The sequence below is a fragment of the Leptonotus elevatus genome, chromosome 7 (genome assembly GCF_054856555.1).
Source record: "Leptonotus elevatus isolate MCC_2025b chromosome 7, RoL_Lele_1.0, whole genome shotgun sequence".
In the NCBI taxonomy this organism is placed as follows: Eukaryota; Metazoa; Chordata; class Actinopteri; order Syngnathiformes; family Syngnathidae; genus Leptonotus; species Leptonotus elevatus.
In genome coordinates, this window is record NC_141245.1 from 10122871 (window position 1) to 10147861 (window position 24991).

The window sequence follows — 24991 nt, forward strand, 5'->3', positions numbered from 1 at the left end:
GATTGTAATACTGTCGCTTCAGTTCCAAGATGTTGGCTCACCTTCCATGCTGTGAGGAGTTATGGAGCTATTGTGATGGAACGTTGTTAACATATTATAGAGCAGCGTTTTGTATTCCACAGCACCTTCTCTTGCCAGTAGCATTTTTGTGTAGTGACATCCATTTTGATTTCCTACAAACACGCAACTTAACCACTTGGGTTTAGTAATGGTGTTTATGTGCAGTGTAGGCTAATGGCTTATGAAAGGAGCAGATTATTGTAATGAAATCAGCACTGCCTGTTTTAAAGGTGTTTATTGAGTGTTTAATATTAGATAATGTGAGGAATACGATTATTCATAGATGATTAGACCCCTACTTCATTAGTCTGTCCCTTCCTCGCTTTTATAGATAATACAGTACTAATGATATTTACTCTTTCTTCCAGTCTATTAAAGTCAACAGTGTCAAGACAAGACATTAGACAAGACAATAAAGCAACAACAATCCTTAATCATCATAAATAAGCATTTTGTTGTGTAATATTTTTTGTTTACCAGTTGTGTACGTCAGGACATTCAGTCTCTTTGTCATAATATTGTATGTTTCTGAACCCAAGTGACAAAAACACAAAGATGATAGAACAAAAGAACCATTAAAAAGTAATTGAATAGATACGCCAAAATGTAAGATGAAGAGATGAAGGGCGAACTAAGGGACACAGCCCAGTCTCCGATGTATGAATTATTTAGATGTCGTGGTGGTGTGTATTCAAGAATGCATTCTGTGTGGTTGCTAGCCTGACATCAGAGATGTATTTCAAAATTATATATGTATATATACATATGTCTGTATACAGTGTGCCCTTGCTACTTTGTGGTTCAATTATGGCAGATTTTCATTTGTGACCAATTTGTGACATTTGACCCCCCCCCCCCCAATAAAAATAATAATAATAATAATAAATAAATGAATTAGAATAAAGTTTAACCTCTACTTCGTGGAAATTCACTTATTGCGCGGGGCTTGGAGCGTATCACCAGCAAAAAGTGAGGCGACACTGTAGTCCTTTTCAGAGCATGCTTGCGTATCAGTGGAATTAATATTCAGCGTTTCTCTGTGAGTAAGTAGTAATTATGCAGCTAATGAAATGATTCTTGCTAACTGATTTGTGTGAGTAATTTGAATGCTTGAAGAAATTAACTGTTTTCTTTAATCTATTTGTTCTTCTCACAATTCCTTCAATTGGTAATTTTTATAGTAAACAACATTGTAAACAAATACAATTTAATCTATTTGCAATGCATCATCCTTAAAAGGAATTAACTAATTTAAATGCGTAGTTCATTGATACTATTTTTGTTGGATTGCAAGTGAGAAGGTGACAATTAGGTATACGACGATTATTGTTTACTGTACTTTACATTTCATGCATTATCATATTTCACTCATGCACTTGTTGATATAATAATGGCCCTGTACAGACACTGGTATTCTGCAGCTGAAGTTAAAGGCCTTGATCCTGGACATAATCCACAACATCAGTGTGGTGAAGCAGCTACAGCAAGAAGGAGTCAGCAGCCTTGAGGCCTGGGTCTGGCAGAAGCAACTTCGCTTCTACATGGGACCTGATAAATGCTGTCACATTAATATGGTGGATTCACAGTTCAGCTACACCTACGAGTACCAGGTGGGTAACTGCAACTGGTTGTGTCTCTTTTGTTTTTCTTGGAACAGTCCACCTCCTGCACACATTCATAGGGAGGCTTTTCCTTGAGCATGACCTTGTGATTTATTGAAGAGGACATCCTTTCCATAATGTTGGCACACACTCGATTCCAATTATATGTGTCACCATTAATCATTGTGCCCAAAAGATATGAAAATTGGACTTGTTTAAAAATAGCAAAATCATCATTGTAAGTCAGAATCTAAATGGGAAGATAAAGTTGGTGCTTAACATTTAGTTCACAATAGCCTGTGTGGGGGGGAGTATCTACTCAAATGGAAGTCATTTGTCAGACATCAAATTTGTGTATATAGAGCATTTTAGCTAGATAAATGACTCATCTCATGCCACTCGGGACTGTGTACCGGTAGTCCTCTTCTCACCGAGTCCTCATTTGGATCAAGACCAAAATGTACACCTGGCTCCATACCCACATCCTGTATATGCCTGAATTACAAGTTTCCGAGATGATAAAAGACCATAAAGATAAAAATAAATGTCTAATTTGGACCCAGATGTAATCTGTACTTTTACTACTTTGCCTTCCACCACTAAATATCAGTGACATTGAACAATTGTAATAACAAATGATAGCATTGTATATGTTATAATTTGAGTAAAAACTTTGTGTGTACTCTTTTACACACTATGGCAAGCCCTAGTGAGATAGTAATACTAGTAACACTCATAGCATTGTATAACAGAGCAGAATTATCCCTTACCACACTGTTGTCTCTGGAACTCTTGGTTTCTGTCATATGAAAAGTGTGTGAAACTCCAAATTTTCCAAGTCTTAGTTTGTTTTTCCAAAGCTACATAAAAAAATACATTTGGAAATACAGTTTTTAATTGGACACTGGTATGGACATCTTCATCCATACTCATTCCAGTTTACAGCAACCAGTAAAGTGTCTTTGGTATGTAGACGCCATCATTTGGGGAACTTTCCAGGTGCAGATTTCTTAATGTACCTGGAATAACTACCATTTGGGGGAGCTGTTTATTAAAGAATGGGTAAAAGTGAATGCACAGTGAGCTAATTTAAAAAGACACTAAAAGTATGTCATTATGTTTTTCTGGTCATCAAATTGTTTTCAGATTCTGTATCTTAATCATCCACCTGCTTTCTCTCTATTCTCATTGTATCATCCAACTGTCGTCCTCTTGATCTCCTCTTTTACTCTCAATTCCCTCTCCATTTTCTCTCTCTCTGTCTTTGCAGGGGAATGCGGCGAAGCTGGTGCACACTCCACTGACTGATAAATGCTACCTGACTCTGACTCAGGCCATGAAGATGGGGCTTGGGGGGAACCCCTACGGGCCAGCTGGAACTGGCAAGACTGAGTCTGTCAAAGCCCTGGGTGGGCTGTTTGGACGCCAGGTGTTGGTGTTCAATTGTGATGAGGTAAAACCCATACTCAAAATCCCTCATTATCACATTATTATCACATTGTTTATCTTTAGAGATTGGTACATTGTGTATAGACAAATAGATTATATTCTTTTATCTTTGTTTGCCAGCTCATGTTTTGAATAATTACAGATCTGACTTCAAAAGGAAGATGAAAATGAAAGTCTCTTTTCCCATTTTGTCTTCTTACCCAGGGCATTGATGTGAAATCAATGGGACGCATTTTTGTGGGCTTGGTGAAGTGTGGCGCATGGGGCTGCTTTGACGAGTTCAATCGTTTGGAGGAGGCAGTGCTATCTGCAGTTTCTATGCAGATTCAAGCCATTCAAGACTCCCTTAAACATCACAAGCTCACATGCGAACTGATGGGAAGGGAGGTCAGTGAATACGAACTGATGCAATACCATTTAGTTTTGCAAGTACAGATACCAAGCTAATTTAGTGTCTTAATGCTTTAATGCTTTAGTGTTCTTAGATAATTCTCTTGCTTAGTTCAGTGGCTTTTCATAGTACACCTGTACTAAAGAATACTGTACTTTAGCAAATACTGTACTGTTAGGGTGCATTATTTTCAGCCTATTTATTCAGAACTTAATTCAACATTTATTAATCTTCTACAAAGTGAATTAGTCTACCAATAAATACATATGTATTAATGTATTTATTTAATTTAATTTATCTTATCTATCCCCCTTGCAGGTTGAATTAGACCCAAATTCTGGAGTGTTCATTACCCTGAACCCAGCAGGAAAAGGTTACGGAGGCCGACAGAAACTTCCAGACAACCTAAAGCAACTGTTCAGGCCGGTGGCCATGAGCCGGCCTGACAATGAGCTTATCGCTGAAGTCATTTTGTATTCTGAGGGCTTCAAAAACGGAGAAATACTGGGTCGCAAACTGGTTGCAATCTTTAACCTAGCCAGGTATAACTTGTATTGAGTTGTGCTGTAGGTGTGGAATGTGTTTTACAGTAAAAGCCCTGTAACGGCAATGACTTCTATCGCAGTCTATTGATTCTTTGACAAAGTTATGTGCGTACTTGGACCAGCCCTACAGTCAATTGAGAGTGGTTAAGCAAGCTTCTTTTCTTTTTGTGTCTAGGGAGCTATTGACCCCACAACAGCACTACGACTGGGGTTTGCGTGCTTTGAAGACAGTGCTGAAGGCCTGTGGTAGTTTGCTGCAGCAACAGAGGAAGAGTCATGACAAGGACAAAAGTGAGACCCTCTATGAATATTTTCAATATTTGAAAGTTTTCCTAGCAGGGCAAACAACTGAACCATTACATTTTATATGAAATAACAGGTGTAGGTTTTTCAATTCAATGCTTTGTTCTTTTTTTTGTGTAGTCAAAACTTAATTAAAAATAGTTTTTGGTCAATTCATGTCGGTGCAAAAGTAAGTGAACCCTGAGCTGCATTTCTTAAAACATGCAGTCAAGTAGGATCAGGTAGGACAAATTGGTAGCTAAACTAACCACTGAAATGGACCAATAAAATGAGAGGTTTAGCAAAGAAATTGTGCATCACTGACTGAAACAGAGACAAAACCACGTCACTTTAGTCTTACCCAGGTGAACCCATACAGGTCAGTCATGCTGAGAGGAAGATACCTCAGGAAGTGGGTAGTAACAGCACATCTGTCTGGGGAAAGCTATAAAGTCATCTAAAAAAGATTTTGCTCCAACCTTCCACTGTGAAGCAGATCATCTGCAACTAAAGAACACTGAAAATTACTACAATCCTGCCTAGAAGTGGATGACCTTCTAAAATATCAGCAAGACCCACAAGAAAAATGATCATTCAGGTAAAAAACCAACTCGAACATCACATCGAGGGATTTGCAGACCTATTTTGCTGCATCTGGGCCACATGTGCATGCTTCAACAATCAGAACAAAAGTCAATCGACAAGGCTTTCATGGAAGGCTTGCTAGGTAGAAGCCTATAATCACAAAAAAAAAGATCAAAGCTGCCCATCACAACTTTGCCAAAGAGTACCTGGACAAACCTGAAGCTTTTTGGAAGTCCCTTCTGTGGACAGATGAGTCCAAAATTGTGAACTGTTTGGTCACAACTAAAACAGTCATGTTTGGTGAAAAGTCAACACTGCATACCAGCAAAAGAACCTTCTCCCTACAGTGAAGCATGGGGGTGAGAATGTTAAATTCTGGGCTGACTTTTCATCCTCAGGACCTGGACAACTCAACATAATCCAGGGAATCATGAATTCAGAGGAATATTGTGAAATCCTGGATCACAACCTGAAGCCGTCCTTTGTGAAGTTACAGCCTTGTAGACGATGGATCATGCAGCGTGACAATAATCCAAAGCATTGCAGCAATACAACCAAGGAATGGCTGAAGAACAACAAGATTCATGTTCTGGATGTGCCCAGTTAAAATCCTGACTTAAATTCTTTCAAAATACTGTGGCGGGACCTGAAGTGGGCAGTTTATGTTAGACGCCCATCCAACCTCTCTCAACTGGCTGCATTTTGCAAGGAAGATTGGCAAAAATTCCCCCCAAGTAGATGTGATAGACTGATAAATCACTAAAGAAAGTGTTTGGATGAAGTTCTCATTGAAAAAGAAGGCGCAATGTCTGATTAAGTGAGAGGTTCACATACTTTTACACCCATGAAATCTGAGTTTTTCTCAAATCAACAACTTTTGTTCAAGAATGAATGACAATTTTATCTTTTTTTTTGTTCAAGTCCATTATTTTCAATGTCAGTGTGTAGATTTGGGTATGGCTAAACATTATTATTAGGTTATTTTAATATGTTATACTAAAAAGCTGACCATGCCTGCAGGGTTCACAAACTTTTGAGCAGCACTGTATATATAATGAATAGGATAACTTAATGCGTACAAAAGACAAACATGAATGTCGCGCAAATTGAATTGCCTCAAGGAATAGCATTATATTATAGCAACTCAAATGTAATGCCTGAACTGCCCTCAAGCGCCACCACGTCTGTTTTTAGTTACAGAAAAGGATACATCAGAAACCTCTTTAAAACCAGTCTTTAATGTGAAGGTTTCTACACTTATATAACTTTGAGTTCAATATCACCAGAATGGAGTTTAAAACTTTCATCAAGCACACACAGGCACAATCAACTTTTTTATATGGATGTTTAATATCTGCTTACTACTACTATGGCAACTTATAAGGGACAACAAAGGTTTATGATTCTATACTACAATTTAAGCTAAATGAATTGAAGCAAAATTCCTGAGAGGAAGGGTTTGAATACACATCAAATTGTCCATAGAGTGTTCCAGTGTGACATCGTAAGCCTCCTTTCCACAAGTCTGTGCTTTCCTGAGAAGTAACAGGGCCTTTGCAAAGCAGCCAGAGGGCTCCCAGGTGGTTCCTCTGCTTTGAAATTGACGGGAGTCATCCTGGTGTAGGCAATGTGGCTGTCCAAACTGTGGGTAATTTTTGTGACATGAATTACAGGCAGAACATTTGATTATTTTACAATACTGTACTTTGTTTGTGTTTTTAGTATTTGTTTAACTTTACAACAGAGAGGAATGCCCTTTGACATTAAATCAAATTTTTTGTACTTCATTATTTTATTTTCCGTGTAGTGAGCTCAAAATAAAAAAATGGATGCATTTCTTACATATCAAAACATGTAATCTTTGACATAGTTGCATTTGAAATATAGTATGATGTAGAGTTGAACTGAAATGGGAGCCAATTTTAACACTAATGACTCACACTGAGCATGACTATAAACCTTCCATCCATCCATTATATGTAATGCCGTACCACTTGCTAATAATATATAATAAATAAAGCATGAATACAGATATTGTCCACTCACAAATATTGTGTCTTAATGGGCATATGAGAGGATGGAGAATAATGTTCTGTCAGCCATGCATGTCCTTTACTTCTTGCCCATACTACTAAACAGTGTTTACTGTTTCATGAAAAATGAAAGATTTTACAATATTGGCAAAACTCTGGCCGATTATTGTTATTTTGGAAATATAATTGGCCAGGCTGATTAATTGGTCGGGCCCCAGAAAACATCTGATTAATGTGTAGTTGTACGATACTGACAGAGGAGCCTAATTTACTTCTTTGAAAAGCAATACAGTATATTGCTTTTATGAAGCACATTTAAGGCTACTCAACTTTTCTATAACCTCAGGCTGTAATTTGTCTTTGCTTTGCTTCTGTACTGTATACTGTTTCTAACTTTTTCTTTGTGCCACTTCCATTCTTTCTTTTTCTCTCTCTCCCTCTTAAATCCCAATTCCTTGTGGTCTACCACCCACCCGTTATCTGCTCAACACACTCATGTTCACACATGCACACACACAGACACGCACTCCTCATGCCCATCCTTCACGTGGCAATGGGTCCCAAGCCTCTCTGGTGTTTGACTCAGTGTGCAGTCCAGTCCAGTATTCTACTGTGCTCTGAATAAACTACACTTGGGCAGTCTTTGCAATCTCTGAAAGCATGCCACACTCTTAAACAACAAATAGCATGTTTATATGACTCCTCTAATTTAGTCATGTTTTTTTTTCTCTATTGATTTTTGTTGTTGTCATACTTTAATTCATTTTTTTCCCTTCTGTTATGTGTATGCAGTTCAAGAGATCAATCTTGTGGTCCAAGCATTGCGACTTAACACCATGTCCAAGCTGACGTTTGCTGATAGCTCGCGGTTTGATGCCTTGCTCAGAGACGTCTTCTCCGGGGTCAGTTTCACGGATGTTGAGGACCTGATCCTCACTGAGGCCCTGGAACAGGTCTACAAAGAGAATCGACTTGAGCCTATACCCACTCAGGTGCGTGTGTGTCTGTGCTACCGATCACTTTTGCTCACGCAGTTTTCAGATTTGCCATAAACATACAAGACAGTTATACCTTTAACCAATTTTGTGTGGGTTTTTGTGTGCGCAGCTCAAAAAGGCGTTGGAGCTGAATGAGCAGCTAAGGCAACGCATGGGTGTCGTAATTGTAGGGCCAAGTGGAGCGGGCAAGTCTACCCTGTGGAGGATGCTTCGGGCTGCTCTTAATAAGACAGGCAGAGTAGTGAGTGATTCATATTCTTTTCCCCCACCTTTAAACCCACCAGTTGCTGTTGGTTACAGCTAATTATTGACTTATTTTGTTATGGATGCAAAATTGACATATTTCAGTTTCAATATGTTGCTTTCTTATGTTGTAGGTAAAGCTGTACACAGTGAACCCTAAAGCAATGCCTAAACAGCAACTTCTGGGACATATTGACATGGACACAAGAGAGTGGGCTGATGGCGTCCTGACGCATAGCGCCAGAAATGTGGTCAAAGAATCCCAGGGTGAGAAGATTGGTTGGTTGTGGACGGTATTTGTTTTATGTTATGTTCATTCATATTATTTATTTATTTATTTTACCCCCCAGATGTAAGCTCTTGGATTGTGTGCGATGGTGATATTGATCCAGAGTGGATTGAGAGTCTGAATTCTGTGCTCGATGATAATCGCCTTTTAACAATGCCAAGTGGAGAACGTATCCAGTTTGGACCCAATGTCAACTTCCTGTTTGAGACTCACGACCTGAGCTGTGCCTCCCCAGCTACAATATCTCGCATGGGCATGATCTTTCTCAGGTCAGTGTCGTTGAACAATGCAAGTTTATTTTTCCATTATTTTCCCTGTTCCAACAATCCTTTTATTTTTTTAGTGATGAGGACATTGATGTGGGTGCCTTGGTGAAATCGTGGTTGTGGAATCAACCCGAACAGTGTCGCTCGAGTTTGGAAAACTGGCTAGGAGATTACTTCCAACGAGCTCTCGACTGGGTCCTCAAACAGGTAACTTTTGCCCTGATTCTGCAGGAAATGTTTAGTCGACATTTCATTGGGTAGATCTGCACAATCTAATGACTTCCAAGGCCCTTGTGAATCTTCAATATTATGCACTATTGTTCCACACCATTATAAACTACGAGGGGTGAAAATTTTGGGAAAATAACATAGTTGCAATTTTTTTTTCCGCTTAAAATTGCAATTGCAATTTCATTTGCGCTGATTTTTTTTCATGGTCTTATTTTAAAGGTGTTTTTCAAGAAACAAACTTTATCACGACAAACAATATTATTACTATTACACATTATATGATACTAAGATAAAGGCAAATGAAGCATTAATTAACGAAAGTCATTTTATCTTCCACAATTGTTGTTACGTATTAAATACAGTGACGTGCAGTCTTGTAAACCTTCACCACTATAGAATAATTCTGCCACACAAGGGTGTTGTAAACATACTATTCTATACTGTAAATCAGAAAGAAAACACCAACTAAAGAGTATATTACAACTATGCACTTCTCAGTCACTCAATTGACCATATAGACAGATGAATAAATAAAACATCCATCCATCACCTGAACTGCTTATTCACACGCATAAAAAATAAACATTACCGATCTCCAGCGAGTAACATCACAGACGCTTATGTGTAGAAAAAGTTATATTATATCTGACGTAACAAATTTTCTATTACAAAAACATGTAAGCGCCAGCAGGCATTACAACTCCTCGGCACGCACGTAGCGAGGGTTACTTTTTCGGCAGGCTTCGTTCATTCTTGCAAAACGTTGCAAAGACACTCGCCAGACACTGACAAAGCCTCATTACACTCTCAAACCGTTTTTCTTGTCACAGGGAAATTTTGAATATGTTCAAATGTAATGGCGATAAGAAAATATCTCTTGAAATAATTAGTGTATTGACTGATCATTTAACTTAAACGTAAAATAAAATACACACACAAACCTGTTTATATAACATTAATTTAATTAATAATTAAACTTTTTAAGTTATGGTGATAGCATAAATACTTGAGTTTTGGGTATGTAGACTATATGGTGCTTGTATGATTCTTGTAACATACTATTAGCTTTAAAGTGTTGAAAACAGTTGGGAGATTGTTTTGAAAGCATTTTAATTTGACCCGATGAAAAAATGTGCAGACAAATGAAGAAAACTGTTCTTTTCTATTCCTTCTTGAGAATGACTTTGTGGTGGAGACCAGTCTGGTGGGAACAGTACTCAACGGTCTGTCACACCTCAGTGCTGTGACAGTGCGTGGTCAGTTCATAATTGGTCTTCTCAGCGGCTTAGGAGGAAACCTCAACCTCAAAACAAGACAAGAGTTTGCCAAGGAGGTGAGAATTTTTTGTTTTGTTTGTTTTTAGGAGCACATCATGGAATTGTATTTTGGTATGGTATTTGCATTCACAATCCATGTAATTGTTTTGTTGATTTGTTGTCGCCTGTGAGTGTAGAGTTGACAATGCATAAACATTTCTCCTTTCTTTAGTTGCTGAGCTGGGCCAGTGAAACCCCACCAAACACCAGAAAGCCGCTTGATACCTACTATGACTCTGACAGCGGCCATCTTGCAGCTTATACATTGCAGCGGCCTGACAGTCTCAGGCTGGAGCAGCTCTCTCATTCAAATTCACTACCGGTTATTGAGACTCCAGATATGCAGAGGGCACTTCACTGCTTCTCCCCCTGGCTCACTGCTCAACACAGGCAACCCTTCATGGTAGTGGGACCAGAAGGCTGCGGAAAGGGGTAACTACACATAGACGTGGAAAATACATCCACTCAACAAACTCTTGATTGGATAGACTTGCTCAATCTACTGGGATGCAAAATTAGAGCTGTATTTGCTCTATTCTGCCTTAAAAGTTTGCTGAATTTTGAACAGCACTATCTAATCTTTGCCACAGTAATTTTGACACTTGTTATTGTGCATCTATTGACATTGTCAATCAAAAAAATATATATATATATATGTTTTATCTTTGTAAAGGCACATGTTAGCATAGCTATTCATGTTGTGGCATGTAAAGTCATACACGTGATTTGCACCGTTCCAACTTCAACATGCTTCAAAAATTCACACCAACCAGACAATTTTTGCACAATTTAACAGCTTATATCAAAAATCCATTTTCAATGGGACAGATGTTCAACTTTCTAAGTCAGCTTTACACTCCCTTGAATACCTGCCGCGGTGGATCAGGTGGTAGAGTGGGTTGTCCTGTGACCAAGAGGTCAGTGGTTCCAATCTCAACTCTAACTGTCCATTGTAAATGTGTCAATTTACACAAAACACAAAGTAATATGTATCCATACTAAATATCACAAAATTGCATGCATTATTTAATCACATAAGTGGATTTAACCCATAAATCTCCATTCATCTTTAATGGCGGCTTTCAGTATTACTCTACAAAATTGTCAAATAATCTTGAATAGCTGAGTGATTAGAGCAAGTGACTAGTGTGTGGGGGACTAGTGTTCGTAGCCCGGTTGGAGCAAATTTTCAAATAATAATCATTGTCCAATTATTTAACATCCATTATATTCAATGTCATTTCACGTTATAATAAAAAAAAATCATTCCATATTTTTTATTACAACATTCACTTTAATGACAATGTTCAGTATTACTGTACTCTCAATTATTCAATACAATTACACAGTGTGTCAAGGTAAGCAAAAAGTCAGCTATAGGTCAGTGGTTAGAGCAGGTACGAGTAGCCTGGCAAGCCACACCCACTTTCTAGAAAGACAGAAAGTTGGTCTGGAAAGGTTGCCATTGTCCACGACTCGGCTCGGCTCGAAACGGGCAAATAAAATTTGTTTATTTGCTGTGACGAATTCTTCGTAAGTAACGTCACTCTTCGGAAGTCTATCATCACAGGAATCATCAAGTTTTTACTGAAACAACGACATAAGTCATTTACTACTGTCTCTCTTCGAGTAGCCATGTTGAATTTACTCTGTATCCGCCCACCGCCACCGTTTAATCATGGGCTTACATATGAATATTAGATATCTGCTCTTCGTTGATTGGATCTTTTCACTGTCTGTTTGGTAAGGTTTGCCCCGCCACGTGGGAGAGTGGGGTTCAAATCCCACAACAGACTATTGATTAAGCCTCATCTGTGTATCATTGGCGCTGTCTTAGGCCAGCTTGCTTTAGTCTTTTTTTGGCCACAGTAAGAGAGATTGGAAGGATTGGAAGTCGCCCAAATATAGACATGGTTGCAGTCAACTCTTGTCTTTATTAAAGGGTATTTGGTTCAAGAATAGAAGTTGCCTAAAAAGTAATTGCAATCACGTTCCTCACTCAAAGGAATTAAAGGATTGAGCTTCCCTCAGTTTGTCACTTCAGTTGTGTCTCACTTGCGTGACTTTTATTGCCCAAGTGCTTTTCTCACTTTGCTGTAGAGATCATTGTTTTCTTGTTGCTGTCGAGGTCACTGTCTTTTCAGACTTCATTTATTTTATTTATGCAGTGAGTAAACAGAATGAATAGACATCTGTTGTTTAACTTCCAATTATTCAGTTTTTTACTCTTACACCCTTCCATTTATATCCTCCTGTATCACCAACACCCCCCTCTTGTGTCCTATACAAGCCAAAATAATATAAAAAAAAAAAGATGTTTCATGGTGTTCTTGGATCATTACAAATACTGAATAAACAAGGCCTAAAAAATTTATTTTTTTAAACATCTAGAATGCTCCTGCATTTTGCCTTCTCCCGGCTCCGCTCCACCCAAGTGGCTGTGGTCCACTGTAGCGCCCAGACCTCATCTCGCCACGTCCTCCAAAAGCTCAATCAGACCTGCCTATTACTCAGCTCCAACACCGGTCGAGTCTTCAGACCCAAGGACTGTGAGAACTTGATTCTCTACCTAAAAGACATCAACCTGCCCAAACCTGACAAATGGGGGACAAGCAACCTTACAGCCTTCCTGCAACAGGTACACATTTTGTATGAAGATTACGTGCGTTCCACTGAATCCCAAGCATCAAAGAACTATTCTAAATGCACTCATTTCAAAGCAGTAATCTAACCCTTTTAATCAGTGTACTAGGGAGACAATACGTGACGGCTGTTTGCATTAGAATGTAGCTAAGTTTCATCATTATTCACATTCCTGTTGAAAACACTGGCAAAAAGATCTTGATGCAACATGGCCCTGGCTGAGCTCTTATACTCTACTGCCACCTGCTGGCCGTTTTTTGTAATAACTACCATTGCTTTAAATCACCTCTTAATGTCAGAAGCTGCATCAAAGCCTTCTGTATGCTCTTGCATAAAAAAAACATATAACACGTATAAATACGTTTTGGGGAATGAAGGACACAGTATTAAAAAACATATTTACATGTTTTTGGGTTTGAATGAGTTAATCTATGCAAGCATTCATATGAAGTTTGCAACAATTGTTTTGCACAATACAATTTCACTAACCTAACTCTTCATCCCACTCTTCCCTCTCCAGGTGTTGACATATAAAGGGTTCTATGATGAAAATCTGGAGTGGGTGAGCCTGGAGAACATCCAGGTGTTGGCCTCAATGTCAACAGGTGGAGCTGTTGGGAGCCATTTGCTAACGTCCCGCTTTACATCAATAGTTCGCATCTGCACCATAGAGTAAGTGCAGTGCTAAACGCACCTTCTTGATTATTATTGACTATCAACTTCATCACTATAAATCGTGCTATTCCTGTTTTTCTATTCTCTGTCTCCATCTGCTTTGGTGCTGCAGCTATCCAGACCGGGAGCAGCTGCAGACTATCTACTCTGCTTACCTGCAGCCAATTCTCCAACATAGCCTGGGCAGCCAAGCATCCTGGGCCAGCACAGGGAAAACACACCAGCTGGCTGGTTCTCTGGTGCGGCTCTATGAACAGGTATTGAATTGGACTGGACATTTATGTTAACATCTGTATTTGTGGTCAAACTATTTTCTGAATTACTGAAAGCATAATCACTAATGAGTACAAACTGAATTACAGTACATGCTTTCAACTTAAAAAATGGGCAAAAAAACAATGACGTCATTGTGGCTCAGGGTGTAGAGACGGTCGTTCAGTAACCAGAAGGTTGGCTGTTCGATCCCTGCTCTCCCCAAGTCATGTGTCGTTGTGTCCTTGGGCAAGGTACTTCACACACATTGCCTCCAGTGCTACTCACACTGGTGTCTGGAAGGTGCAAATGTTTTGTGGTGGTCGGAGGGGCCGTAGGCTTACACTGGCAGCCACGCTTCCGTCAGCCTGCCCCAGGGCAGCTGTGACTATTTAAGTAGCTTGCCGCCACCACGGTGTGAATGTGTGAGTGCATGAATAATGTATCCATTCCATTGTAAAGCGTCTTTGATTGTCTAGAAAAGCGCTATATATATCCGATGCGTAATTATTATTATTATTATAAAAAATGCATTAATTGCATACAGGCTACAGCATTACTTAAAACTACATTAAACAGGAGAAATAATTTGCTTAATGTGACTTGAAGTGTGATATACTGTATATTGGGGACACATTTTACCAATCATTTAGTGTCTTGCTACACAATGTTTTTATCATTATTATTATTATACTGTAACTCCGTTTGATTCCCAACAGGTGAAAGCCAAGTTTACAGTGGATGACCATAGTCACTACCTTTTTACCCCATGTATCCTGACAGAATGGGTCCTCAGCTTGTTACGATATGACCTCACTGCAGGTAACCTAATACATGGGCAACTTTCATTCTCATTTGGTAATAGACCTATTGTAGCTTAGTGAATTAACGTAAAATAGATCATTGGTGATAAATATATATATTTTGTATGTATTTTCAAGCTCAATCAGATGTGACCGACAGTGTGCTGGTAGTGGTAGCACACGAGGCAAGAAGGCTTTTCAGAGACCGGCTAGTTTCTTCCAAAGATCTCTATGCCTTTGATAATATCCTCTCCTCCATCATCCGCGAGGATTGGAGCTCTGATGCTCTGGAAAACATGACTGGTAGGAGATCTCTTTCTGTCGCACTCCTTCCTCATTCCTTACCTATACAAAACAAACCGTTTTCTCAGATGAGGAAGATCTTTCTAAGGAACTGACACTTAAGGGATTAAAAAGAAGAAAAATGCATCCCTTCTGACACTTGTGCGCTCCTACACATTCACAAAATGACTCATCCTGTCAATGGATGTGCACACATTAGACTAGTGACAGTTGTTTCTCCCCATGTGCAGATGGTTTCTATGTAACATGGGGAGTCTCTGAGGGGGTTGTAATGACTCCGGGCCAGTCTCTGCCTCCTCATGGTAAACAACTGGGACGTCTGGATTCTTCTGACCTCAAGCAAGTCATTCAGAAGGTACACAACAATATGTTTGATTGTTTTCTTTGAATTCAAAGTAAAATGCAGAACTTACAACCCTCACAATTTTTTTCCAGTTCAAAACATTTCACTTTATTTCTTTGTTTTTAGTTTCTCCATATGAGTTTTGTTGTGTTTGTCAGTTTATGCGTTGGAAAATAATAGTGCCCGTGCACCTTTTCCCCATGTTTGTTCCCTCTCTAGGGACTAGCGCTGTACAGTCGTGATAACAGAGAGCTGGACCTCCTCATTTTCTGGGAAGTGTGCGACTTTGTGTCCAGGCTGGATCGCGTCCTGAGCCGGCCAAGTGGCTCTTTGCTCCTGGCGGGTCGGAGTGGGGTCGGGCGGCACACAGCCACATTCCTGGTGTCACACATGCATGGATACGCTCTGTTTACGCCAAAAATCTCTCGTGGTTATTCATTGAAGCATTTTAAAAATGATCTCAGGACGGTATGTGTGAGTTTCATTCAAAATTTTGTCATCCTAGATATTGTAAAATGGCCTTTAAAATGTATGTACACTCGTTATGATTAATTTACATGTTAATATGTGTACAGGTGATGCAGTTGGCTGGAATAGAAGGGCAGCAGGTTGTCTTCCTGTTGGAGGACTATCAGTTTGTCCATTCTGCTTTCTTGGAGATGGTCAATAGCCTGCTCTCATCTGGTATGTGTTTTCATTTTACAAGGAAAGTTTGACACATTTACACAATTTAGAATTTAAATTTCCAATCTGTGTTGAATATGTTTTAAGGTGAAGTTCCTGGACTATACACCCCAGAAGAACTGGAGCCTCTTCTTTCTTCCCTTAAAGACTCAGCTTCACAGGATGGTTTTATTGGACCCCTATACAACTACTTCTCTTTCAGTTCGTATGCTGCATTTATATCTGTCTTACAGAGCAATGTACCATTGAAGGGTTAACTAAGGTTGAATCCGTTGCCAGGTAATTTATTCAATAGCTTATTGTTAAAGTCAAACCCCTAAAAGGCCTCTTGACAGCTCTTTATTCAGGTCTGCCAGATAATTATATTTATAGGGTCAATATGACGAGCATCACGAGACAAACGTGCTACCTATAGTATCACTTGTGGTCTCAGTATGGTGAGGAAAGGCTTTTATGGTAATGCTATTCTTTCCTCCTTATCTTTCCGTGTCACATCTCTGTTAGGAATCCAGCAGAATCTTCACATTGTTCTAATCTTGGACTGTTCAAATCCCAACTTTACAATCAGCTGTGAGAGCAATCCAGCTTTTTACCGCAAGTGTTCAGTCCAGTGGATGGAAGGATGGTCTGAGAGCAGCATGAAGAAGGTCAAATCGTTTTCACTATTTTTTATGAATATTTCTGTTGAATTTAACATACAACATTTGTTTATAAGCAATTATTATGTATAGTGTACATAATTACATAAAATTGTGTTTTGTCAGATTCCTGAACTGTTACTCGCAAAGGCAAACAGCGAAGGCGAGAGGAATGAAGGTGAAAACAAAGCAAGGACAGGTATGAATACTTTTCAAGATTAATTTTCATTTTGTTTCCATTTTACATCGCATCGCGTCTTGAGACATTGGAGTAATAACTGACTCCATAGACAAAAAGAAACTTGCAGTAGGGCTGTTTGTTGATCTTCAGAAAGCATTTGATACAATCAATTATGATTTATTGATCGGCAAATTTAAACACAATGGAATTAGGGATATAATATTTAATTGGCTCGGAGGTTACAAGTACACAAAAAAAAGGCAGCAATTTGTGAAGTTGAGGGAATTTAACTCCAGTTGCTTGGATATTGTGAGTGGCCTCCCCCATGATTATTATTATTATTATTATCATTCTTATTATCATTATTATTATTATTATTATATTTACTGTTTACTATTTCACCAGTCCATAAATCTAAATGTTGTTAGTTTGTATTTTCCTCCATTGTTATGTTGTGACGTGTTATGATGTGTGGTTAGAATCTGGACAGGAAGATGTGAGCCGCCTGTTCCTGATGGTCCATGAGTCATGTCGAGAACATGGTGCAACACCCAGCCAGTATATGGCCTTTCTACACCTTTACAATGCAATTTATAGCAGGAAGCAGATGCAGCTTACAACGAGACAACAGCATCTGCAGGTAATGAATGCAATGTTGCTTGTTAAGCAACACAGTCACAGAGACGTGTTGCTTGTTTTCTCCTGCTGCTATTAATACCAGACTGGTTGGTAATATGAAAAGTAGAAATGACCCTGACTTGTGTTTGCAGGCTGGTGTGTCTAAACTTAATGAAGCCAAGGCACTCGTTGATGAGTTGAAGAGGCGGGCTGCAGAGCAGAGTGTGCTGCTGAAGGCTAAACAACAGGAGGCCGATTCTGCCCTGCAGGAAATCACCACATCCATGCAGGTATATCATTTGTTTGGATTTATATTGTCATTTGCAAATTGTCTTCTGAGTGGCAGGCAGGATGGTGGTCTTGGTGAAATATGTCTTTCATTGTCCTCTATGACATATATAGGGCCTGTTCTCCTCATCTTCTTTGCGTATCTCTTGCATTTCCCAGCAGTGTTCCCTTTTCCAGCTGTGAAGACCATATTCACATAAATGGAGTATGGTCCTGTGTAAAGAAAATTTAATTTTTTGAGGAAGAACAGAAAATGAGGCTTTCAAATCAGGTGGGTGGGAAGACAATGTAATCAATGGAAAGGTTAGCCTTGGCCAAGGGTGAGGTATAATTGCAGTGACATAATTAGCGGTACATTCCTCATTCTGACAATTTTCCTTTCATTTTCTACATTTAAAACTGGTGGTTTTATAGAATTGAATTGTTTCAGACCCCATTTTAATCAACCAAAAATAAAACTAGCTCATAATTGCTGGCCCTGCAGAATGCCAGTGACCAGAAGGCAGAGATGGAAAAGATTCAAGCAAGAATGGCTCAAGAAGTGTCCAAGATAGAAGAGCGGAAAGGCAAAATTGATGATGAACTAAAGGAAGTAAAGGTAGGCTGTCTGCTTGATTTGTCAAGAGCTACCCGCCACCATGGATTTGACACATTCACATACTTTTTTCCCCTTTCTTTCTTTCTTTCTTTCTTTCTTTCTTTCTTTCTTTCTTTCTTTCTTTCTTTCTTTCTTTCCTTCCTTCCTTCGCAAAGCCTTTGGTGGATGAGGCAAAGCAAGCAGTGGGAAACATCAGGCCTGAAGCTCTGTCTGAGATCCGCTCTCTCCGTATGCCACCTGATGTCATCAGGGACATCCTGGAGGGGGTCCTGAGACTGATGGGCACCTTCGACACCTCCTGGGTCAGCATGAAGAGGTGAGCTAAGGTAGAGGTATGAGAAACAGCTTTAAGGATGCACACAGAGGAAATGATAGAAATAAAATGACAGGTTAACATTTTGGGACTAATTAATTTAATGAAGATATTACACTTCTTGAATAATAAAACAGCTGCCTCGGGCTCTAGGGGTGAACATGCTAGCTGCTCTACAACTGTCCTAAGAAATAATATTATCGAGATGTTGTAGATGTAACACAAATAAAATCTGAAAAGTTGATCTCTCATATTCATATTTTGGCTTCAAAGCCCAATGGTTTCAGTTCACGGCAAAATTAAAACAGGTACTTCCAGAGGTGGAGTGTATGTTTTCAAATGTGTTTGTTTTTTCGGACTAAAACAGACAATAGTCTATTAACATGTAATTTTTTTTTTTTTTGTGTGTTCTTAATTTGTACTGTGATAAAAAAAAAAAGAAGTTTTTTTTCCCCACTGTCCGATGTGACCATAGCTGCAGGCGACTTAAATTTTCAATGGCTAATTTATTTTGCATCTGAGCAGCGCTAACCTTAACAACTGTGTTTTTCCTCAATAAATAAACAAAATAGCCAATTGTTTTGCAAAATAACAGTGGCATGAGTTTAGCCTTTAAATATTGCAAACTTACTGATTTTCTACATATAAGATTGCTGTAATTTATCTCTGGTGGTGTTTCCTCCATCTGTTTGTTTTTTCATGTCTTCCAATCCTAATCCTTAGCTTCCTAGCTAAGCGTGGCGTGAGGGAGGACATAGTTACATTCGAGGCCAGGAACATCACCCCGGAGATTCGCCAGAGTGTGGAAGAGCTGCTTTACAGGAATAAGGCTTCCTTTGATCCCAAGGTCAGTTGGCCCCTACATACAAGTACAGTACATTAATGCCTGATTACAAGATAGTGTTGTTTGTGACTTGTGATCCTGTTGTCATGGACAGAATGCAAAACGTGCAAGTGCAGCAGCTGCCCCTCTGGCTGCCTGGGTCAAAGCTAATGTACAGTACTCCCATGTCCTACAAAGAATAGAGCCTCTTGAGCGAGAGCAGGCTGGACTAATGGAGTGAGCACACACACAAATACACACACACAAATACACACACTCACATGTACTACCTACACTACCATAGGTTAAGGATGTATATAGACATAGCAGCTCATTTCATATGAAGTAATCGTTACACTTTGAGCCCTGATTTACTTCAGGTTTGTACATGATAACTTGGGTATAAATTTGATTGCAAGTAAACAGATGTGAAAGTTAATGTACTGCAACCAGGATTGTGTCTGTCAAAAGTGCTATATTGCTGGATAGTTTGTTTTGCTTGTTATGTGAGAAGTATATGCAAACAGGTACATTTAGCATATGCAATGTGATTTATATCAAATCTGAGATGAATTGTGATGGCAGATTTTGTGTCTTTAAAGCGCATATGAAGCACAGAAGAGCAAAATGAGATAGTGTGTGTGTGTGTGTATGGGGGGGGGGGGGGGTTCCACTAATATAAACATTAATTTTTGACAATTTTGGAGCTTCTGAATGATCTATAGTCAGGACTGACTTGATGGCAGTCGCAAGGACTACTCATGCTTGTTCCTTGCTTTGCACATACGGGATCGGCACAGCACACTTACGTGTTCGGTCTGCATGGCCACAATGTGGCGATGGGGCCTTGCGGACACGCAGATGTGGAAATCATGAATGGTCCCCCAGTAAATGACACCAACAGCATGTGTAATTCATAAACGTGAACACGCAATTTAGCACCCACTATTAGAAATGTATGTAAATCAGGCCATTAGTATACTAAACTAATGGGGATGAATGTTAGACCACTTACTAATGTTAATAGGCTTTTTCAATGTATTTTATGTCACATGACTTCAATTAAAACAACTTGCTGCATACGGATTTTTAAACAACCCAGGACACATTCTTTCATTTTTTGCTCATCAGATTTGCTTCATGTTGATAACATTATTTATTGTGCTTGTCCAGCAACCTGAGGAAAACGGAAAGTCGAAGGAATAAGCTTGAGAGCCTCCTCAACTCTGTTGGAGACAAGGTTAATGAACTCAAAGAGAAGTATGAACCTCCTTTAATTTTCTTTTATATTTTCAACCTTGGTTGTTTCAAACTTGTTAATAAATGTTGAATTTAGCGTTGTTTGGCAACATGGTCAAAGGTTTATGATTGATTGTCTGTGCATGCGTGTGAATGTGTGTGTGATGCCGATTGTATGTTTCTGTCTTTGAGGAAACCATTTTAGGAAGGCAGTTGTCTTTTCCAGCATACATTAATTCACAAAGACATGGTTTGAATTTGTAAAATCATGTCTGACTTAAACCTCATAAAAACCCAAGTAAGGACCTAGAAATGAGATTAAACAGAAAACAAAATCCAATGTAAAACAGTAATACAGTACAGTGTTGCTAAGATAAGTTCAAGCTTGAGCACAAGGACTCAATCACACTTGCAGTGCAAAGTGATAAAACCTACTTTTAAAAATGTCATCGCATTGCAAAGGAGTTGCAGGAGCTAACCAAGCTACCGCGGTTACGATAATACGCCACATAATCTATTACACTCTCACCTTTGGGAAATTGCCTTTGACGACATCAGGAGCAACTGGCTGTTTAGCATCTTCCTCAAGGTTCTAGTCATCACGTTGCAAGATGTTCATTCTACGCGTCAGCCTGCCATCCTTGAACAAATTTTTTGTTACTGTCGGTTTACTGCCAGCCTATTATTTTCATCAAGGATATAAACAATCAGGGCTGCCTGAAGGGCAGATCTACTCCCGCTCTCTTAAAATGTACTGGACCATGATGATTGCAATCAGGTTAAAGGTCAATAACATACTGCATACTCAATGTGAGTCTATTATCTCTTTTTGGCATTTCTGTATCCTTACAATGTCCTTTTCAACAAAATAAATATCAGTCATATGTGTTACCTTACCTCTCAGCTTTGCTGCCTTTGTGAGGTTTTCTATAAGTGGAACAAATGTGTTTTTGAAAATATGTTTTCATTGCCTCATCCTAAAGAATAAATAGGGTTTAATAATGAATGTAAGTAGAGAATGTACCCAAATATTACATTCATCTGCACAATCAATTCAGATCCAATACAAGAGCAATCTGATTTCTTAAATTTCCATTTTATTCAAAATATTTTTGATACATTTTGATTATATGGATGGATGGATGGAGCGAACGAGCCTTACCGTCCATCTGTCTTTCTGGCAGGTTTCAGTGTCACACTGCAGAGGCAGCTAAGCTGGAGGCTGAGGTGACAAAAGCTCAGGACACAATCAATGCTGCCCAGCAACTGATTTCCCAACTGGACGGAGAACACAAGCGGTGGAATACACAGGTTGGGTGAAGTATTGATACTGCTGTTGCTATTATGGCCATTTTGTAGTAAAATTGAAGCACCAAAATGTTTTATGCTGACAAAGGGATGGGGCCCTGCTGTCTCAGGTCACTTATTTGGCTGTTTAACTTCTTTCGACAGTATCTATCTAGTGTTAATTAAAACACTCCATCTCCTCCTGACACACCAACACATTAATTCCCTCACACTCTCAACATTCCTCAACATTTGCTCCATAGAAACACTTCACTGTCTACTTACTTTTCTTTTATGTTCATTTCATTATTTGTTTTTAAACAGAATAAAACAAATCATCTTCTATATACAAGAAGCTACACACACAAAAGCCATGTCAGCTATCAACAAAATAATTTCTTTATGTACTGCTAAAAAAAAAGGGAGTGGGAAGCAGAGGGTGGGAGTAAGTCACATGTACTTACATTACTGTCGGGGAAAAAAAACTCAAGCAAGCCCAGTCAAGTCATTATTTGGTTCAACCAAGTCGTATGTCAAGCAATAATACACAAATTTTGAAGTGATAAACGTTTTTTTCCCCGCACTCATTGTAACACTAGTATATTTACGTCCTAAAAAGGTACGCCCTAAATAACTTAGATTATTTCTAACCAAGTTATACAATTTAAAAAGTGTTTTCACTATTAATGTGACCTATGGTAAATGGCTTTTCACTTGTTTAGTGCTTTTCTAGCTATGAACAACTTGTTTTGGACAGTTGTGATCATATAGCAGTGGTCCAATAATACAGCAGACCTCAGCAGACGACTCTTTTCCACTCGTTATGCAAGCAAACGTCTCCATATCTTTTTTTTTTCTTTCCACAACTGACTGCTTGCAACACCACTTCAGTTCTTTTGCATTCAGCGCTTGCTTTTAAAGTGCACATCGCTTCATCTAGTTATTAAACAGGGGTGAGGGGCCTTTAGCATGACTACGCAAATCGAACTGCAACAGTCGAAACTAAACCCAGCCCTAGTTATGTTACTAAACTGTATTTAGAATCACATAATTTTTATTAGTCCCAAACCAAATTTCGTATTGCTAGCTCAGGCTTGCTTTACCTTACGGTAGTTTATCTCTCTTTGTTGGTTTTGTAGTGACTAAATGAAGTTAGACAGCCTTGTTGTGCTTTATTATGTATATAGTGTGGCTGGATAAGGCCAGATCCGATTTGGACACTTGCTAAAAACAGTGTGGACAGTCTGCTCTAAAAATCAGATTTGAGGAGGAATCCGATTGGAATCAGATATACCTGTAGTCTAAACCCGGCCGAAACCGTTTTCAACAACTTTAGATTGGTCAATAAAAATAACATCCACACGCGTGGACACACCATTAGATTTGTGAACAATATTCAATTTACCAGATTGTGACAGGAATTTCCAGCCCGACGTTAGCGATATGTATAAATTGTATTTTGCAAAAAGTTAGAATGCTACATTATATGAAATTTGGTATCTCAGTCTATATAATGCATTATTAATAGAACTTGAGGTGACAACCTTTGGCCACAGTATTAGATTAGCATGAGAAATTAAAATAGTATGATAATAGACTGCTGAAAAGAAGACCTATTTTATCTTTGACCTCAGCTACCTTAGTCATTTATATGCATTATCTTGACTTTTTTTCTGAATTATTCCTTTTTTTTCTCTTTCTCTCCATCAGATGTTGGAGATAAAGAATGAGTTAGATACACTTCCTGTGAGGGCGATGCTTGCCGCAGCCTTCATAACATATTTGTCTGCAGCCCCTGAAGATCGTCGTAGACATTGTCTGGAAACCTGGATGGCTCAATCTGGACTGCAAAGTATATGTTATTTTTCTTAAAGCGTCATTTAAACAATGGACAAAAACGCAGTTTGTCACCTGGTCATTACACCTAGAGGACCTAAAAACAAAAATAATCAGTTGGTCTGTCTTGACCAGTTTTAAAGGCTTCCATTCAACTTTCTTTGTTATTTGAGGACAACTAAGGGGCCCTGATAACCTATGACTGATTAATCAATTATGTTTAAAAAATATATATCAATATTTCTTTATCAGTGTTTCACAACTTTCATTGCCAAGGCACACATTTTCTTTTACAAAAAAAAACAAAAGAAATGTCTATATATATTAAAAAATAATAATGACCTGCTCTCAATTTACTCCCAAATGTAATTATTCATTGTGAAATGTAGGCCTCTTGAGTTGACTACAAAACTGAAATATTAACAAGAATTAAAGAAAGACACATACAATATCTTAAATAATAATTTTTGGACCAATAGTAAATTTGATAATTTACTGCGGGACAATGGGGACACCTGATGATCTCTCACAGCACATTAGTGCTTTTGAATCCTAGCTGTATGTAATTTTTGTTTGTTAGTTTATAAAATAATATATTTGTATTTGGTGGCCCAAAACTCATCACAATCTTGATTTATGGGTATGTTTGTTTGTATAGAGTTTGACTTCAGGTCATTCCTTTCACTGGAGAGTGAACAGTTGATCTGGAAGAGTCAAGGGCTGCCGTCTGATGACCTGTCCATGGAAAACGCTATTGTCATACTACAGGTTGGGAACTATTGTAAATGTTATTCTTATCTTGGATGATAATCTCTATGTGCTCATAATATATATTAAATCAGAGTACAGTTTTATGGTATTATGTTTTCTTGCCTTCCTGCATTTATTCAATCACTCATTTTTACCCCTTTTTTCATCCTGTTTTTGAATCATCATTCAGAATTTCAGAGTATCAAACAATTGCGTTGAGCCTGTTGTCATTCATATGACCATATTACATCTGTGTTTGTGCTTTGTTTCTCCATTTCTGTCCTGTAGATCAATGAACTTAAGTTGCGGGTAAGGAGTTGCTCTATCATAGATCCAATGTCTGTGTGCTGTTTGTGCTAATGCCATAGACATGTGAAGTCACATAGAATAGTGACCCAAGGAAAATATTATATAAAAACCTATGAACA

The 24991-nt window shown here is 38.7% G+C and overlaps 1 protein-coding gene across 2 annotated transcripts in view; it reads left to right on the top strand.

Moving 5' to 3' along the window:
* The window catches only part of dync2h1 (dynein cytoplasmic 2 heavy chain 1), a 77660-nt gene that overhangs the window by 22884 nt on the left and 29785 nt on the right, over positions 1-24991 (top strand). Inside the window, exons 35-68 of one of the 2 annotated variants that reach the window (XM_086080247.1) lie at positions 1465-1670; positions 2932-3114; positions 3315-3497; positions 3820-4043; positions 4222-4337; positions 7739-7938; positions 8054-8185; positions 8322-8454; positions 8538-8745; positions 8820-8949; positions 10151-10306; positions 10462-10721; positions 12681-12927; positions 13453-13604; positions 13720-13864; positions 14579-14681; positions 14801-14965; positions 15196-15320; positions 15528-15776; positions 15884-15992; positions 16080-16193; positions 16497-16639; positions 16757-16829; positions 17291-17451; positions 17582-17719; positions 18202-18315; positions 18471-18631; positions 19352-19475; positions 19567-19688; positions 20625-20711; positions 21875-22001; positions 23688-23829; positions 24472-24581; positions 24852-24872. In XM_086080247.1, the coding sequence (XP_085936373.1) occupies positions 1465-1670; positions 2932-3114; positions 3315-3497; positions 3820-4043; positions 4222-4337; positions 7739-7938; positions 8054-8185; positions 8322-8454; positions 8538-8745; positions 8820-8949; positions 10151-10306; positions 10462-10721; positions 12681-12927; positions 13453-13604; positions 13720-13864; positions 14579-14681; positions 14801-14965; positions 15196-15320; positions 15528-15776; positions 15884-15992; positions 16080-16193; positions 16497-16639; positions 16757-16829; positions 17291-17451; positions 17582-17719; positions 18202-18315; positions 18471-18631; positions 19352-19475; positions 19567-19688; positions 20625-20711; positions 21875-22001; positions 23688-23829; positions 24472-24581; positions 24852-24872 (5063 nt within the window). The remainder of the gene's footprint in view (positions 1-1464; positions 1671-2931; positions 3115-3314; positions 3498-3819; positions 4044-4221; positions 4338-7738; positions 7939-8053; positions 8186-8321; positions 8455-8537; positions 8746-8819; positions 8950-10150; positions 10307-10461; positions 10722-12680; positions 12928-13452; positions 13605-13719; positions 13865-14578; positions 14682-14800; positions 14966-15195; positions 15321-15527; positions 15777-15883; positions 15993-16079; positions 16194-16496; positions 16640-16756; positions 16830-17290; positions 17452-17581; positions 17720-18201; positions 18316-18470; positions 18632-19351; positions 19476-19566; positions 19689-20624; positions 20712-21874; positions 22002-23687; positions 23830-24471; positions 24582-24851; positions 24873-24991) is intronic. The other variant, XM_086080248.1, reaches the window with a different exon arrangement.